General features: G+C 37.4%; 1 protein-coding gene across 4 annotated transcripts in view; it reads left to right on the top strand.

The window, feature by feature from the left end:
* Positions 1 to 4,103: 4,103 nt before the first annotated feature.
* The window catches only part of shc1 (SHC (Src homology 2 domain containing) transforming protein 1), a 39,110-nt gene continuing 23,346 nt past the window's right edge, over positions 4,104 to 19,867 (top strand). The window contains exons 1-2 of one of the 4 annotated variants that reach the window (XM_048154088.1): positions 4,108 to 4,475; positions 15,737 to 15,778. In XM_048154088.1, the coding sequence (XP_048010045.1) occupies positions 15,767 to 15,778 (12 nt within the window). In that variant the 5' untranslated portion in view covers positions 4,108 to 4,475; positions 15,737 to 15,766. Of the gene's footprint in view, positions 4,476 to 11,593; positions 11,724 to 15,736; positions 15,779 to 19,867 lie in introns of all 4 variants that reach the window. The other 3 variants (XM_048154087.1, XM_048154086.1, XM_048154089.1) reach the window with 3 other exon arrangements.

The following is a 19,867-nucleotide window of genomic DNA, read 5'->3' as shown; positions in this document are numbered from 1 at the left end:
GAGTTTATGATTAGACGTAGTAAGTCTTTGAATCATTCCAACTATTTTAAAAAGTGCTTATTATCATTTGTTAAATAGAGTAGGCCTAAATAGAGATTACATGTTTTTGTATGCAAAACCCGGAAGCGAGTTAGCATTTTAGGACTTCTGCCGCCATCTCTGAGGTACTCTATCCACTGTCCGTCTGTAGTCCTCAAACCCGGAAGAGAAAAACTAAAGTCAAACAATGGGTTCCCTCTAGTGGTGGGGAGGTTGAATAATCTTAGTGATTCGAATCTTTTGAATCGGTTCAACACAAAGATTCCTTGACTGATTTATTCAGTAATTCTTTCTGCATGTAGGTGGCGACACAAGAGTTTATGATTGGACGTAATGAGTCTTTGAATCATTCCAACTATTTTAAAAAGTGCTTATTATCATTTGTTAAATAGAGTAAATAGAGATTACGTGTTTTTGTATGCAAAACCCGGAAGCGAGTTAGCATTTTAGGACTTCTGCCGCCATCTCTGAGGTACTATATCCACTGTCAGTCTGTAGTCCTCAAACCCGGAAGAGAAAAACTAGAGTCAAACCATGGGTTCCCTCCATAGACTGTAAAAAAAGATGGACGCCGCATCGCCGCTTCCTTCCATTGTAATGAACTGAACGTAAAACATATGATGATGGGCGTTGACATGTTACACAAAAACGTCAGTTTGGAGCCTGGGCATGCGCAGAAGGAATCGTCAGTGGAGCCCGGAGGCGGAGTCGCGGTATCAAACTTCCGCCCAGACGACTGCGTCATCATTGATGTATTTTAAATAGGCTATATAAATTATACACAATTTAAAATTCTACCTATAAAATAATAAGCTATTCTGTTTCTAGAGCAATAATATTTTTGAAACAGCATATTCAGTAGATAATCTCAATATAATATGCCACTAGAAACAACTCTAAAATGTCAGAAATGGTCCTGCCATTTTAAATAAAGTTAAAGGTGCTCTAAGCGATGTCACGCGTTTTTAGGCCAAAACATTTTTTGTCACATACAGCAAACATCTCCTCACTATCCGCTAGCTGCCTGTCCCCTGAACACACTGTAAAAAACGCAGTCTCTGTAGTCGCCACAAGCTCCAAAAACGGCAACAAAAATAAACTGGTGCAGTCTGGACTAGGGCGGGGCGATATATCGCATGTGATTGTCACGCGCATTTCGTCAGTAAAGCCGGTTCCCTGATTACCGCTAAATCGTCATCACCTGCTTTCAAATGGAGCGGCATTTAATAGACAGAACCGTAGTTCACTGACAAGCCACGCAATATCGCGTTCATTATCGAAGGCGATTCATCTGCGATATGAACGCGATATTGCATGGCTTGTCAGTGAACTACGGTTCTGTCTATTAAATGCCGCTCCATTTGAAAGCAGGTGATGGCGATTTAGCGGTAATCAAGGAACCAGCTTTACTGACGAAATGCGCGTGACAATCGCATGCGATATATCGCCCAGCCCTAGTCTGAACCACGAAACATAATAAACATGCTCCAGCCAATACGCAAGCTACTTCCATTTTAAATGCGCGTTCATGATTGTTTCAGGAAACACGGAGGGGGAGGAGGAGGAGGAGGAGGAAGGAGATTCTAGCTAGCCTCTATTTTGTTTGACAACACTTTGAATGTCAACAGGAAGTTACTCCACCCAGGATCGCTTAGAGCACCTTTAAACTACCGTTACAGGAGATCGATTGCTGTAATTAGATTAGGCTATCATTAGTTTTGTCCTGCTAATTATTATTTTATTCCCATAAAAATAATTAGTAACTGCCAGATAATGAACACCTGCTTTTCCCCGTCATGGCTAACATTAGACGTGTTATCTTAACTAATAACATTTATTAATTAGCTTATAAAGCCCACATTTAACGTTACCGAAAAACGTTCAGTGATCCATCAGATCAGGTCAGTTAGTACAGTTTACTGCTGAACAACTCATTTTGTCAGTGTGAATTAACACAGAAATCGAAAATTAATAGTTAGTTATATATCTTCAATCTCCCATCAAAGCTCCGACAGTCCTCAGAGAAGCTGTCAATCACAACTGTCAATCATGATGACACACCCCATTTCTATAGCATCAAATTGCTAGCTAAAATCAAACATCACAAAAACGAACAATTGAATATATATCAGCGTGATAACAACTACCTTAAATGACCAAAACCATCTTTCGGAAAATTTTATTTGAAGCGTAATTTATTTTTATGTTTTGACTCATTCCCGTTCATTTGAACGGAGAGGGTTTATGACCTATACTGCATCCAGCCACCAGGGGGCGATCAAAGAGCCCGCAGCTTCACTTTTCAGGATGTATGAGGCACACCCGGTTCCCTCCAGTGCCCAAGGAAGTCGACCGGAAGTTGAAGTCGGCCGGGTGCCGCCATCTTGTAGCAGAACTTCACTTGCGTTAGCATCCCCATTGACTCCCATTCATTTTGGCGTCACTTTGACAGTGAATAACTTTACATCTGAGGCGTTTAAAGACTCCATTTGTCCATTATTTATTTCTAAAGATACACGACAATGTATAAAGGGCTCCATTACCTTCTATGTTACATTATGGCCCCGTAGATACAGTTTTTGTAAAAATAGGCTAACGATTGCGTCATAACCACTCGACTCTCTGTCGCACAGTAGAGAAATTACCGTACAGACAGGAGGAGAAGCTCGCAGGCAATCGGGGAGATGTCAAGAGAGATGGCGTACTGGCGTTACATTTTAAAATACTATACAAAATAATTAATCAGAATACTTACTCCTGCTTACTCACGCCAAAGAGCTCCCCGCTCAAGCTCGCCTTCTCTGCAAGATTAACGATGGCAGTTTGCACGCACAGCTACTAGAAGATTTACATCTGTCAGACAGGTTGCGGACGTCATCAAGCTTAGTTTGAGTCTGCGCGTCAGAAAGGGAAGTGCTAAAAATCGCTAAAAATGGGCTTCACTTGTCTCAATTGAGTTCCAATGGGGTCGCTGTGTCCATTTCTTTTACTGTCTATGGTTCCCTCTAGCGGTGGGGATTTTGAATAATCTTAGTGATTCGAATCTTTTGAATCGGTTCAACACAAAGATTCATTGACTGATTTATTCAGTAATTCTTTCTGCATGTTACATCAGTAGGTGGCGACACAAGAGTTTATGATTGGATGTAATGAGTCTTTGAATCATTCCAACTACTTGGAGTGCTTATTATCATTTGTTAAAATAAGGTGATTCAAATAAGTGCAATTTAAGCATTTCCTAGCAACTAGCAAAAGATTAGATCTAGAATTTTTGTAAAAAAAAAAAAAAAAACTACATTTCTCCTCTTCTCAAGTAGCCTAAACCTGGCATTGTATATTATGATTATTTTTGGCTCCTTGACTAATTACTTTGTTCCTCTCTTGCAAGTTGCTTTGGATAAAAGTGTCTGGAAAATGCTTTTTTTTTTTTTATCAACTTCTGGGCATGCCAACATTGTCCAAATTGATTTAATATTTTTTATTATTTTTTTATTTATTTAATAAACAAATAAATTAATTCATTCATTCATTGCGTAAAATGAATTTGGGAGAAAACAATGCTGCACCCCCTGCTGAAGACCCCTGACCTAGTTTATTCAGTTTCAGTTCTCAAAAAAAAAGTGCTGCTGCAAATATTGTTCACATTACATGCCCATCCCTTTAGTAGATTAAACCAATGAAACGCCCTCACTCAAATTCTGAGTGCGTATGAGCCCAATGGACCAATTTTATCGTATACATAAATATATATATATTTTTTTACGATGTATCCTTTTAGACAGACTGAATAATGATATAACTTTCATTTTTGCTTAAACAATAGATACTTGAGCTTGCACACTGACATGAGATCGAAGGCTATTTTCTTTTCAATAAAACAGAAGGAGAGACATTTAAACTGTTGTTTACACTTGCTTCGTGTTTTGTTAGCAATGAATAAAACAGTAGCCTATTATAGACTGTAAGTTTTTGTTTTATGTACGTAATTCAATTACAAGTAGTTTCCTTGTTAGTAAGGACCATAAGCGCCCGGGAAAGTCCATGAATGAGTTCATATCCCTGTTTAAGGAACTTTTGTGTGAATCGCCGTCTCTGAATGTAGAAAACAGGTCAAGGGCGCGCGCTGAGAGAACCAGGTGCGGGCGCTCTCGTGGACGACAAACCACATGATACAGCAGCCATCAGATCGCGGAAGTGCGACTTTTTTTGGACCGTGGAAAAGGGGGGTAGGCTGGGTGAGGAAAGGAAGGCAGAGCCGAAAAGAAAAGTTTCATGACATTATTCGTACTTCGACGTGTAAACGAGCATGGCGAGACCAGTTCCTGCCCCGTATCTGGACTGACTTTGTTCCTCAAATGTGATATTTTTAGGAGTTAATCTGAAAAGTGCTTAGGAGAGCAGGACCGGAATCGAGGGACCGAAAAGGAAGCGAGCGGGTAAGTTCAGGCAAAAGTTGACCACAGTCATGACTGTATTTTACTGGACAGGAATCCATACTGCTCCATACGGGAACGTGCTCGAATGCGTGTGTCCGCTGAAATCAAGCAGTTTCAACTTGTTACAGCGTAGGGGTCGACGCTTTACTTTTGTTTTAGCTGCCGTTCTATTTAAAACATCGCCCGTACTATAGTCTGTACTGACATTTTTTGTCATTTTTGTTTCATTATTACCCAATGTGCCCACTGTAAGACCACATGAGAGCTTTTCAGTAATCGAGATACGTTGTGATTTCTTCCAAGGCAGGCTAAGTTGTATCCTTACTTGAAACAAAATACTTTTAAGTACTTAATTTTGCCTTTTATGCGTATTATGTTTTAAAAATCGACCAATATTGTTTTTTGTGACTTATTTTTTGTGACAGATTACTCTGGTATTCAGTATCCAACAACAATAATAAACATGGACTGGAAAGAACCTTTTTCTATTTTACTACCTGCTTGTGGATCATAAAGTGCCAGATAACTTGGTTATAAACAAAGTATGTGTAACAGAAGAGTGGGTCACATATTTTTATGCAAATGGAGTATTTTGAATATTTTCATAAAAAAAATAGAATATGGAATCAAAAATTCTGAATGAAAACAAGAAATTAAATATATATAACATATTTTAAGGTTTTTACGACTTTTGGACTGTCTAATTGTTAAGTAAAATGCTACACATTTCTTAAAAATAATTACAAGTTAAGTAAAGGGTCATTTTACCTAAGAAAAGCGATATATTAACAAGTTTCCTAAGCTAAACAATGTATTGACCAGCAAATGGCATCATTATAAAAAGAAGAAAAGTGAATCTATAAAATATTGATCAAACCTGTCTACCTCTGTTAGGTTGTATTGTTACAGTGACACAAATATAAATAATCTCTTGTTGTGAAAAGCAGTTGTCCTGAACATTAGGGCCGTTTATCATGGACTGATCTCACCAGCTGCGAATCCTACACCAGCATGAGCTCTTATCTGCTGCATGAGCAGCTGTCGCAGACATTTGGAGCAACTGAATAATGATTCAGTCCAACACAAGGGACGATACTGTGTATTCCTATCAGATTCGTGCGTCTGTCTGTGAGTGACATGAGACCGAAAACTGTACATGCGATCTAGATTGTGCAGTCATTTATGAAACAATGGCTGTGATGTCAGTCTCAGGAAACTGAGTCAGTAGTTTTGTCACTGATGGAATTGTATTTGAGTCTTGACTGCCTCTATTTCATCTTACATAAGTATAGACAGACCAGCTGGCCCTATTCCATCATATTTTGCTTCATGTGCATAAGTTAGGAAGAGTTCTTTGAGCCTTTATATTACTTTTTACAGTCTGTTTTGGGCTTCAATGAGAGAAGCTACATTTCTGATCATTGTTATGATAAATTTCTTCAAAATCAGAACCAGTTGATTTTTTTTTTCCCCTTCTTAGATCATGATATCTGTAGCAGGATGAATGACAGTGGTGTCATGACAGAGCCAGTCAGGATTTATGATGAACTGACAGTCTTGCTTTATAGTAACTCTCTCTTTTTCTCTTTTCTTCTAAGTAGTTATCAGGTTGCCTGCAGATGACGCTAACTGGTGAAGGAAGCACTAGATAGCTCACAATTCCACCTGATTAGAAGCAAGAGGAACAGGCCGACAGTGAATGTTATTACTGCTAAATTGACTCTTGAGACGGCCTGATATCACAGTGACACACACCTGCTCAATCTCAGATGAAAAACTCTCTTCTCAGAAAAGAGCTATTTTTGTTTCTGAGGCATATCGATCTGTCTCAGAGCCGATCTGTCAAAACAGAGCAGACTTTTCTCTTCTGAGGCCTCTGATAAACTTCTTCCTCTTTCTAAATTTGTGAACTTCAGTTGGAAGTCTTCCAAAAGATTGAGCCAAACACATGAGAAATTTGCTTCTGAAGTAAATAATTACATATTGAATGATGTTTGCCCGGTGAGAGCAGGCCAGATTAAATGGGACACTTTATGTAAGAATGTATTTATGAACAATTCGTTCTGTTTGTGTTTCATAACTAATCCCCAATGTGTGTTTGGTTTTTGGTGATGTTATTGATGTTTTCCACTCTCTGACTTCCTCTAATTTATATCAAGTTTAGAAATACGCCACTTTGAGCTACTGTCCCAAACTTCCCATCTATTCTCTGAGGAGCACTCGACAGGATATCATGTTCCTGTGCTATCAGAATGTCCCACAGAGTAGTTTATGTTTTCGATGGCCCAGATGACGCATATGTTTGCTAGACAACAGAGAAATATAGTTTGTCTGGTCAAGTCGGCTGCTTAAACTTGTGCCGTCGTTCTAGTCCTTTACCCTGGGCAGGATGTCAAATGGGTTTTTCCATGGGTTTCAGATTCAGCTGTGGCATATCTGAAGGAGTATTCACCACATTCAGTGACTGCTAAAGGCGGTGGCTTTGTCCCAGCCTGCCCTCCGTCTCCTATCATAAGGCTTCTGTGTTGTGATCCTGAAGGTTTCTTTATGAAGATACCTTTGTGCAGATGGTTAGTGAGAACTTTGGCCAGATCTAGAACATCTATGGCGGCAGTGATGTGTAGGTGGTCAACTCTTGAGTCAACAGGATGTTGGTTTGGTTTGCAACAAAGCGAGTAGTTCAGCTGCGCATAGAGGAACATGGTCAGGTTCTAAAGCCACATGGATGATAGGCCGTGATAATGCTCTATGTGTGGTGTGTAGTTGAAATGTCAAGCAGCGTGCATTGTCTTTTGTTTCTTTCTCTTCCTCTCTTTCACACCACTTGATTGGTTGTGGGGAGGGGGCATTTCCTGTTCAATTCTGACCATGTTTTCTGTCGCCTTCAACACTTCAACACACACACACACTGGATAGCTATGTTTCCATCCAAGTTGTAAACGTAATTTATGCTAAAATTCTGGCCGATAAGTATTTTTACATAATGGCTGGTAACCCATAAATGGCAGATATTACAGTGATATACCATTTTGTCTAATTAAATAAAAAAGCAGACTAAAAAAAATAAAATCTAAAATCAGTTTAAAAAAAACACTAAAATTGGGATACAAGTAAATTTAGGCTATAATGTACAATGTGAAAAATTGATCTTAATCTTGATATCTGCTAAAGATTATATTTACCAGTGTTCTTAATTGATTATTAGTGTCTTTTTAAAGTGAACTTTAAGGGAGCGTTAGATGATGGCAAAGGTTATCTAAATGTAAAAATGGAAATGAGCATGTACAATTAAAATCCGATATTGATATTGGCCGATCTTTAAATTGGTTGTTAAATGAGTCTCATACTTTTCTGATGCACATCTAGGAATTTATTCATTAAATATGTTTTCATTGTAGTTAATGGACAGAATCCACCTCAAGTAAACAAATTTTTTTATATATATATATATATATATATTAGTGTTGTCACGATACCAAAATTTTGACTTCGATACGATACTTAAACGATACTACGGCAAAAACCTAAAACAGCAGGAAAAGTAAATAAATAACACATACGAACTTCTTTCTTCACCAGTGTGCAGGCTGATAATTCTGGATTTGAGCTTCATTGCCGTGAAGTTAGTTAGATTTAATAAAATTTTTAATGTTTATTATTTTCATGCTCAATAAAATTGTAAATTAGTTGTGGTGTCCTTGGGCTTGCCATGGCTGTCGGCAATGTAAGCAAAATAATGCCATATTTCGCTTCGTGCATCTGCTTTCTCAACAATTTGTGGACGGCCTACAAGAGCACCTGTATATGCAACCATACCTCTTGTTTTTGTCACTATAAAAGCCGTTGCGCAGTTGAGAGGAATAAACACGCACTCAATGTGCCTTAGAAGCAGCGCGCTGCACGCACACTGCCCCCTGCTGTTGCGCTTTAGGAAATACAGCTGGCACTCAAAGTACCGGTACTAATAAAATGAAGAACCGGACCATTTTTAAAAGCAGGGTATCGCGATACCTTTCTAGTACCGGTATATCGTGCAACACTAATATATATATATATATATATATATATACAATTTAATTTCTTGTTTTCATTCAGTATTTTTGATTCCATATTCTATTTTTTAATTAAAAAATATTCAAAATATTCCATTTGCATAAAAATATGTGACCCACTCATCTGTTATACATACTTTGTTTATAACCAAGTTATCTGGCACTTTATGATCCACAAGCAGGTAGTAAAATAGAAAAAGGTTCTTTCCAGTCCGCCTGTCTCTCTTCATGTCTGGCACATTAGTTTGTATGTGTCTACAGACCACCTCGTCTCCTCACGTTAACATCCTGTTTCTTATTTGACATGTTTTGTTGTGGTGGTAGTGACAATATTGTCAGTTTTTTGCTACAATTCACAAACTGTGAAATTTCACTCCAGGAAATGAAGACCAACTGTATCTCATCTTACATGGTAGGCCTCTAAATTCCTTGTAGGGATGTCAGTTTACATAAATTCTCATAATTGATCATTTTTTTTAAATTAACGATCAATTAATTGATTAATCGTTAACCGCCGTCTTAAAGTCGAAGCGGGGTGCGCTACTAAGTTATCACGTTACTTAACCACTTGCTTAACCTAACACAAAAAATAGGTGTAATTTTAAAGCTTAGAAGCTTGGTTTTACAGTAAATACATTGAGAATATGACCATCACTTTACAAGTGCTTTTAAATTTGCTGACATATTAGAAGTGCTCTATTTTCATAGTGTGAAATAACTGCTGTACGTGAAAATGTACATAACAGATACACTTGTGTCATATATCTTTGAAAGGTCTCAACTAGCAGAATACAAGCATATTTGTTTCAATTAGAGACCAAAATATACCAAGTATTAGTTTGAAAAAATGCAGCTATACACATTTTGCTCCACGTTTTTGTTTGTAACTTCACAAAACATTGTAAATCATAATAGATTAAATATCTTTATTTAGAGCAGGTGGTCTCGAGTGAGCCCAAACACAACATCAGACAATGCGTAGATCATGGAATGACATGACATGCTGCTTGGCTAAACCTACAGGACTTCCGGGATCCGATAGCATCACGATCATGACTGTTTATTCCACCATCATTTAAAAAAAAAAAATTCAACTAATGGAAACTGGATCTCGGGTATGGTGGGTGGATATAGTGGGTAGGGACGATGTGTAGAGACCAATCTGACACTGTTTTTCAACTGGAGCATGCTTGGATTGGTTTGATTGCTCAGATTGACAGGTTTTGATTTATTATGTGCCATAGAATAGGAACGCAAAACAGCACTGGAAGATCACTCATCCACCAGGATCTTATTACTTGTTGTTTATTCTATGTACTTTTATTGTAGCATTTACATAAGTAGTTCCTATTTTCAGTAAAATCACTTGTTTGGAGGGTTTTTTTGGACCAATGGTTAATAATGTTTCGAAATAAACGGCTTGTCTACCTAATCCATTTCATGGCTTGAAGACATTAGGTGTGTTCGACTTGAAGCTGCTCTGCACAGACTACATCAAAGTACCGCAAGAACGATGGCGTAATGTGTAACTATGGTGCACTTCCTTCATTTTTCCATGCGTGTCTGCTGCATGTGTTTTGCACATGAGCTACACTCACCTCAGAACTACACACTGTAATGATGACCTTGCTTAGTCGGCCATCAATAAGTTTTATTAATTAAATTATCGACAATTAAACGATCATCAGTTAATCGTTAGCATCCCTAAGAATATTTTACCCAATAATTACATATTTGTCATCATTTGCGCACCCCAATGTAATTCCAGCCCTTTATTGTGCATAATTAGTCATATAATGCCATATTATACATCTTCTGAAGCCCTACAATTTGCTGATAATCTTCCCATCTGACACATCTCTCAAACATTTTATGAAAGAAAGAAAATAATACCAGCTCAGAATGACATGAGGGTGAATAAACGATGACGATGTTAATTTTTACGTGAACTATCCCTTTAAAATTCACTGGGTGTGTGAGGAGTGTTTCATGACCTCTGACCTCTTCCTGTAGTGAAACCTTCTCTAATATCACACATATCCTGCTCAGTCCTGATGAGCTGTTTGTGGTTTCTGTAAACTTTTTCCCCCCAAGGATGCTACGGCCTTTTGTCCAAATGGTCTCACTCTGAGAAAACCCACACGTGGCATACCGACTGCGCGAGACACACAAGCTGTTTCTCAAATCCTGCACTTGTGTCCCTGACGCCTAGGCATTTGGAAATGTGAGCTTGCAAATGTTTTCCCTAGTTGAGATTTTGACAATGATCCAGGGATGATTATGAGTTAAAATGTTGGAGACTTTGACCTACTTTGCAAAATCAGTCAATACAAATCATGTATTTTGTTGCTCGTTTTAGCATGTGGTTGGTCTAAGGTCAATCCCACATTTGTTCTATTGTAGTGCCACATTTTTTCTGCTTGTAATGTCGCACATTATTAAAACATACTTTGGTGTACTTATACTTTTAAGCTTTCCTAAACTGTGTACACATGATGTTGTATTGGTCGCTCAGGATTTGCACACATTTTAATGAAAGACGAAGTGTTGCAGAAAGGAAGCCTGAGAGTTTTGCACACGCCCAAATCAAAACTTTCATATGTGCATGGAAAAACTACAAATACACCATTATTCAAATGTTTGGGGTCAGTAAGACTTTTTTTTTTTTTTTTTTTTTTTTTTTTTTAAAGAAATTAATACTTTTATTCAGCAAAGGACACAAGTGACATTTATAGTGTTACAAAAGATTTCTGTTTCAAATAAATGCGGTTCTTTTGAGCTTTCTATTAATCAAAGAATCCTAAAAATGTCAGGTTTCCTGTTTTCAACATTAGCTATGTTTCCATCCAAAGTTGCAAATTTAACTTATGCGCAAAATTGCATTATCGCATAAAACATTTGCGAATAAAGCACCGTTTCCATCCAGTGAGTCAAAGAGAACAAAATCGTCACTTCCTGATAAACCAGTGCTAAATATCTCCAAGAAATGTAGGAGAAGCCACTGTATATAATAATTTTCATATAAAAAATTAACGAAACACAATAAACGTGTTATCTTGCTTTCAGAGGCAGATGCTCCTGTTTGAGAAGTCATGTAAGACAGTTCTGGGAGGAATTAAACCAAACCACATTGACGACAGACTTCTGAATGACCAAAACAGCATTTCACATGCTTTGCAACAAGATTTTTCTACTGGTTAGTACAGTTATGCCGTCCCATCGCACAAAGTCACATGATTTTTTTTTTATTTTTTTATGTGCATCAAGGAATTTATTCGGTAAATGTCTTTCCATCATAGTTAATGCGCATAAAAGTTGGTGGATGGAAACATAGCTATTGATAATAATATGAAATGTTTCTTGAGGAGCAAATCAGCAAAGAATGATTTCTGAAGGATCATGTGACATTGAAGACTGGAGTAATGATTCTGAAAATTAAGCTTTGCCATCACAGGAATAAATTGCATTTACAGTTGTACATACAGTTGTTTAAAATTGTAATATTTATTTCACAATATTACTGTTTTTACTGTATTTTAATAAATGCAGTAAAATTGGTGAGCATAAGAGACTTCTTGCCGACCCAAACTTTTGCACAAGTAGTGTACATAGTAGAGGTGAACTGATGAATTTAGAGGATAACTATGGCTGATAACCAGCAGTTAGTTTTTACAATCAGTAATATGAATAAAAAGTTTGCGTGCTGACATGTTACAGTTTCTGATACATCTAGTTTTCCTGTTTGCATACAAACGTTTCTTGTAAAAGACATGAAATTATCTTTTTGTTTTTTGCAAATGTCACTTACGGGCTCCGTAGTATATCAGGAAACCCTGTTTTGTTCCTTTGTTTGATCACAGCGGTTTCTTTAAGGAAGACTGCAAAGAACAAAAGATGTATTGTGACTTAGCAGTTTATATGTACTCTTTAAGATTGGCTAAATGGATCAGCGAGTTGTTGTTAATTTCTTTAGATTTTGAGGTCTATTTTCTGTTGCAAGAGAGAGTGGAAGTTTGTGTTCGAGGAAGCGGCAGCTCTGTGTAATACTTGGAAAAGGGAGAAGAAGTGAGAGAGACCTAAAATAGATGGCTCACAGTTTTGTAATCTAGAAGCCTGAGTGAATGCTAATCTAATGTCCACTCAGAAAAGCCAGTGCAATGACAGATTGATGATAAATGTACAGTATTTATCTTGGTAATCGTGTCAATGTGTGACAGCGAGAAACAGGGAGCTATTGTGTGTTTTCTGGGATTGCTAATAGTTTTGGTATGCTTTTAGAGTAGTATTTCAGTATTTCACATCATTTCATTTCATATGCATGCCTGAGAGAATCAAAGGTATCATAAGACCAACATGAAACCACATGTAAAAGTTCTCTGGGGCCTTTTATGTTGTTTTCCTGCTGCACTTGAAAACCTGCTGTTTTTTAGTTTTGTTTTTTTTCTTCCTGTCATGATTTGCACAAGATTCCCACTCTTCCCATGATCCCGCAGAGGTCACACCTTGGTCAGAGGTCTCAGGTTCTGTCTGTATATGTAAACAGCTGTGAGTCAGACAGAAAGTGGCATTACTTGCATCTCCAGGCCTTTACCTAATCTTTTATGACTAAGACATGTGGTTTCAGGGACATGTTTGGGCTGCTAAGTCTGAAACATTGCGCTTCAGTGTAGTTCAACGCAGTCCTCCGGTCAACCCTGTTATTATGGACTGAGCAGAAAAAAACTCAGGCTATGTTGAGCCTCTTTCCACTCCCAGAAGGAGAAGTGCAAACACGCACACCTTCTCCTAATATCAACAGTCCACCTCGGGCTAATGCAGAACTGCGTACCACTGGGACTGGGAAGACAAGTTGCTTGTCACTACAGTGTTATTATAGTTTTAAATTTAGAATTTCTGTTTTATTTTTAGTTTGTCCTTTAGAAATAGCTAAGTTTTGGTTAGTTTGTGTGTTTTTCAGTTTATTTTGATTGATGCAGTTGATGTAGCGTCATTAAATTTCTCAGGGCTATATTGTTATTGCTAGTGTTATCTAGTGTCTTTTTTTATGTTTAAAGCTGCAGTATAAAAAGGTTTGGCTCACTAGTGATTGAAGCGTTAAAGGGATAGCTCACCCATGAATTAAAAGTTTGTCATCATTTACTCACCCTCATGTTGTTCCAGACCTGTATGAGTTTCTTCTTCTATCCCTTTATAAGGTTAGTTCACCCATAAATTAAAATTCTGTTATTAATTACTCACCCTCATGTCGTTCTACACCCGTAAGACCTTTGTTCATCTTTAGAACACAAATTAAGATATTTTTGATGAAATCCGATGGCTTAGTGAGGCCTCTATTGCCAGCAATGTCACTGAACCTCTCAAGATCCAGAAAGCTACTAAAGATTCATTTGACTACAGTGGTTCAACCTTAATGTTATGAAGCAACGAGAATACTTTTTGTGCACCAAAAAACAATCAAAAATAATGACTTTTCAACAATATCTAGTGATGGGCCATTTCAAAACACTGCTTTGAAGCTTTACGAATCTTTTGTTTCAAATCAGTGGTTCGGATTGCGCAAACGAAGCCTCGTTTCTACAAGTTTCTTGCGGAGGAACATTGTTTTTGTGATTTTTTTTTTTTTTTTTTTACGTCCTCTGCACAGATAAATATGATTATTTGTGGTGTACAGGTCAGGACACGATTTTTCAGAGCAAATATCACTAATCACGTCAAAACTCACCCCCTTTCAAAAGAAAAGACAAAACCTACAAAATAATAGACAAATATCTGTAAATAATGTCTTTTGAGTCGGTAACTGTCTTCTTTTTTGTCTTTTTTTTTTTTACTGTGAAATCTGACCAAATGTCTCAAATTATAAATCACTATTATAAGCTTACTGTTATGAATTACCGTTGTCAGTAATTGACGCTTTAGTTCAAAATAAATGTATCTTCTGTGCAGATTTAATGAAAGCAGGTTATGAAATTTGAAACCTTTACAAATATTTTGCATTTCAAAAAATAAAACTAAAATTAATTTGTGGCTATTTTTATTCTACTTAGTCAAGAAAATGTATTTTTGGCTTCAGTTTTTCCAATTCATTTTTGTTTTCAGTTAACTTTGTGTTCACTCAGTTTTTGTTTTAGTTTTCATTATGTTTTTGATAACGATAATTGGTTACTGGAAACTAGTCACATCACACCTGGTTAGGAACAGTGTAAACTTGATCGGACACTTTTTATATTAGTCAGTCTAAGTTGGTGTTTTTTAGAATAACTAGCAATATGAACCATTAACCAGAAGTCTCTGTGATACTAATCCTGCTGTGATTACAGTAGTGTGCAGAATATAATAAAAAATAAGATACCAAAGTACCAATTCAATATTTTTTTATATAAATTTTCTGTACACTAATTAAGAACTTTAATTTATTGTGGTCATATGAGTCTGCTGCCTTTCACCCTCTGCCCACATCTTCAATCTGCTAGAGTGTGAATGTGGGTTCGAAGTGCACCCACAATGCTTTTTGAGATCTGTGCGCTCTGCAGAGCAGTATCATTCATAAGCAAAGAGTGCATTGTTACCAAAGTAACACAAAGTGTTCCAGAAGAGTTGCTATTGGTTACTGAACGCAGGAACAATTCTATTCTGGGTGGCTGCTTTAAGAATGTTACCTGCTCTGACCAACTCCCAGCAGGCTGGAACATGTGTGTTCTGTCACCGATTCAATCTGCGTATGTTGGAGACACAAGCAAGCTACAGCATACATGCCCATTACCCGTCCTGCATGGTCATTCCTTTCATTCCATGGTTTGTCTGAGCACGACCGCAGACATTCTTTAATGCGCCTTTCTCTTTTTTTGGGGTGTATTTTAATCTTGAACGCACATGCATGCGTGCACAATCAAACAACATCAGTTATAGCCAGATGTACTTGTGAATTGGCTCAAATAAATTGGGTTTACTGCCATGTGATTGTTTTTCTCCCAGGTGCTACGAAGAAGAGGGACTAATTAAGAATGTCTTTGTCATAATCCTGGGTTGAATCATGCAGAAACGCATACCTTACGCATCTGAATGTTTTTATGCCAATTAAGCCTTCTTTTTGTTCTATTGTATGATTATGGTCCTCAGGCTAATCAAAGGCTTGCTGTGATTGGTGGCTTTGCTGATGTGTCATGTGATTTCGTGTGAACATGCTAATATTCGTTTACATGCACTTTCTAGGAAAAGTGACACACAAAAGAGTGTTTTCCGATGGAGTATGTGGTAAGCGTTTCCAAACACACCTGCACGTAATATCCTGAGGCATGGAGGCTGGTCATACATTACCGAAAAACCTGACCTGACACATTTCATCCACTTCGTGTCGAAGCCAGTAGGTTAACTTATAAACCTTGCCGTATGCTATTACTCAGTCAGAGACCCAACCGACAGGAATTACACCCTTTATAATTGGTATGAGTTTTTTGTCGTCAAACGTTTAGGTGAAATTACATTTATTTGTTGAGTGTGTATTTTGATTAACTAGTTGTATTACAAGCCTCATGCTGAATAATGCTGCACTTTGCTTTGTATGTAGTCAATTATTGTATTAAGAGTTAAAATAGGTTTTGGATATTTTAATCTATGAGTCTGTTCTTTGCAGTTACATGGCAACAAAAGTTAGTTTAACAGTTTTAGTACAGTGAGCCGGGTCAGAAGAGAACATCTAGTGCCGTCTATGAATATCTTTTACTGCATTCCGCACATGCACGCGCACTGTGCTTTATACACAACGTTATGTTTCTGCAGGGAGTTGAAAATGTAGGTCATTAGATTTACCATAATGCCTGGCTCTGCATTGCTCTGTGTTAGCTCACTTCCTGTCCTTCCGTTCTGAGACGTTTGAAAGTGTGTGGGTCTCTAGGAGGTGAAACACCTTCGTGTTGTCATTAATGAGAATCATCAGCCTCTATGCCAAGGGATGCACTCCCAACATGCACCAGGTGATGGGATGGGTGTCTGGATCTTCACTTTCCCACAAGTGTACTCGCCTATTCTTTTCCTACTTATTCTTTCTGAGGTGTGGATTCGCTTTTTCATTTCATCTGAATGTGTTAGAGATCTTGGGTCATGGCACCAGAATTGTGAAGTAAAGCGGGAGTTTGTTTGTTCCTCAAGCATGGATTTAGTGTATTTCTTATCTGCTGTGGGTTCCTCTTGGGTTCACTTTGGAACCGGTCTTTCCATTTTTTTTTTTTTTTTTTGGATGCTTGCATATGAATCAAAAATCTTGATATTGCACATTGTGTTTATTGTGGTTCTTGTTTATCTCTTCAATTTGAAATTTGCAGCTCTCACAGGGCTCAAAAATAAGATTTTTTTTGCTGAACCCACTAGAAGTTTATATATATTAAACTTAGTGTCATGAAAAAATATTTGGAAAGAATTTAGAGATTTAATTATGTCATGATATAGTGCAAAATGAATTTTTTTTTTTAAATTTTCAGCCATTTAACTCATGTTATCACATTTATTGACAAGCTGTATTATCGTGTTATGGTGCATAATTGATAAATGACTGATAATTTGTTGTATTTTGTCTAAATAAACTAAAAAATAAAGCACTAAAAACAAATCATTTTTTTAATTTAGTCATCACAGCATTATAATTTACAGTAGGGCTGCACGATATATCATTTTAGCATCGAAATCGCAATGTGCAAATCCACGATAGTCACATTGCAGGATGTTTGATGTCAGGGATCGTTAATCTGTACAGACCAGACACCATGCTTCAAAACACATGTGATTCTCGGATTAAATGCAAAGTTTGACCATCATGCAATGAAAGTTTAGATGATGGCAAAGGTAAACTAAATTACCTTTAACGGGTTAGTTCACCCAAAACTGAAAATTCTTTCATTAATTACTTACCCTCATGTGGTTCTAAACCCGTAAGACTTTCGTTCATCTTCAGAACAAAATTGAAGATATTTTAAATAAAATCTCAGAGATTTCCGTCCCTCCATAGACAGTCTACGTATCTACCACTTTGACTCTTCAAAAAGTTCATAAAGAGATCGTAAAACTAATTCATATCAATTGAGTGGTTTAGTCTAAATTTTCTGAATAGACACAATCACTTTATATGATGAACAGATTTATCATCATTAAGATTCATCAACGCACACATCAGTTGTGGTAAACGGAAGCTCAAGCGTCATTGCTTGACGTGCGAGAACAAATGAGATTCATTCTGGTGTGTTACACAGCACGTTTGAGCTTCCGCAAGAACCAATGACGTTTGTTCGCACGCATCAAGCAGGTTCGGTTGAGCTTCTGTTTATGTTCACTGATCAATATTTATATGTGAATAAAAGCCTAAATTCAACCTGTTCATCATATAAAGCGATCGAGTCTCTTAGAAAATTTGGACTAAATGGCTCGATTTATATGGATTAGTTTTACGATCTGTTTATAAACATTTTGAAGCAACAAAGTGGTAGTTGCATGCACTGTCAATGGAGGGACAGAAATCTCTCTTCATTTGTGCTCTGAAGATGAACGAATATCTTACAGGTTTGGAACGACATGAGAGTGAGTAATTGATGACCTTTTTATTTTCTTCATTTTTGGGTGAACTCTTTAAACTACAAAAAAAACAAAAAAAAACAAATGCAATATCGACTGATACCTATAAAGAAATAATTTGCAATATTGGCTGAAAACTGATATGGTATCGATTATCTCTAAAGGGATAGTTCACCCAAAAATGAAAATTTTGTCATCATTTACTCACCCTCAAGTTCCAGACCTGTATAAATTTCTTTGTTCTTCTGTACACAAAGGAAGATATTTGGAAGAATATTTATAACCAAGCAGATCTCGCCCCTCATTGACTACCATAGTAGAAAAAAATACTTCAAAATATCTTCCTTTGTGTTCAACAGAACAAAGACATTTATACAGGTTTGGAACAACTTGAGGGTGAGTAAATGATGCCAAAATTTTCACTTTTGGGTGAACTATCCTTTAACTTTCACCAATAATTGTTTAAAATTGTCAAAATTTTATGGAAAAAAATCTGTTATGCATCTAAATAACTTTACCTTGGTGACCTATTTACATCAGCACAAGAACAGTTTCCAAAGCATGAATCCTGCACATCACCAATAAACATAAGATGTATTGGCTTGAGAGGACAAGAGACAGTTCTGTCGGTTGGCCCATAACACTTTCATCAGCCTTATTATTGAGCCCTGTCATGTTTGTTTGTCTGTCGTCTTCAAATTTAAAAGAGTGTAATTGAATCTGTTGTCTTTTTGAAATGATCATGTTTGTTTACCCTGTTGTCTGCATTAATTCATTTCTTGTGATTGTCTAGCTGTGTCTCCTTTCCTATATGTGTGTTTTGCATACTCTCTCGTTCTCTCTCTCCCTCCCCCTCCGCCTGTCTGCTCTGAGTGTGTGTGCTCGCCAGACATGCCCATGCCCTGGAGCCAAGGACCATGATGCAACCGTGTTTAAGCTCGAATATTCCCTCCCTCCAGACGTTTCTGACGGACATGTCGGCACAGTGAAGTGACAGGGAAGAAGCAGCAGGAAAAAAATGAATCGATGCACCTTTGCAGCATTCGCAGTCCCCTGTGTCCTTAGAAAGCAAGAAAGCGAACAGAGTGCACTCTGGGATTTGTAGTTCAGCTGACTCTTCCCCCATAACCCTGAATTCAGGTCACTCGACTGAACGAATATCAAATCAACACTCTAGTTATTTACACACTTCGATCAGATGCTTATTGCCCGGTTGGTCTGAATGTGTAAATGCGAATGCTAAGATAACCTTGAGGATGCACCAGATGACCTGCATTTTGTTTTTGCATTGGTTTATTGATGTGGTTGAAGTTGGCTCACCCAAAAATTGAAATTCTGTCATCATTTTCTCACCCTCATGTCATTCCAAATGAATTTTGGAAAATATATCAGTGTTTTTGTTTTTCACACAATGAAAGTCAAAGAGGACCAATGTAGTTTTGTTTTGGACCTCATTGACTTTCATTGTATGGACAAAAACAAATATATATTTTTTGTGTTCCACAGAAGAAAGATAGTTATACAAGTTTGCAACGACATGAGGGTGAGTATATGATGACAGAAATTTCATTTTGGTTATAAAGTGTCAGCAAGACAGAAAAGAATTGTGTGGAAGATTATGGAATATCATTAAGTACTAGACGGCAATGACTATCCTCCAACTCGCTTGATCTTAAGTTACCATGGGAGGAGCGTTGAGGGCAGACTTCGTGCTCCTCATCCGCTTTTTCCCTTCATCCATGGATGCGCTCTCTCTCTCTCTCTCTCTCTCTCTCAGCCCCC

Source organism: Megalobrama amblycephala, linkage group LG13 (assembly GCF_018812025.1).
Source record: "Megalobrama amblycephala isolate DHTTF-2021 linkage group LG13, ASM1881202v1, whole genome shotgun sequence".
Classification (NCBI taxonomy): domain Eukaryota; kingdom Metazoa; phylum Chordata; class Actinopteri; order Cypriniformes; family Xenocyprididae; genus Megalobrama; species Megalobrama amblycephala.
The sequence above is the reverse complement of the archived record's forward strand: the minus strand, read 5'-3'. Positions and strand labels throughout refer to the sequence as shown.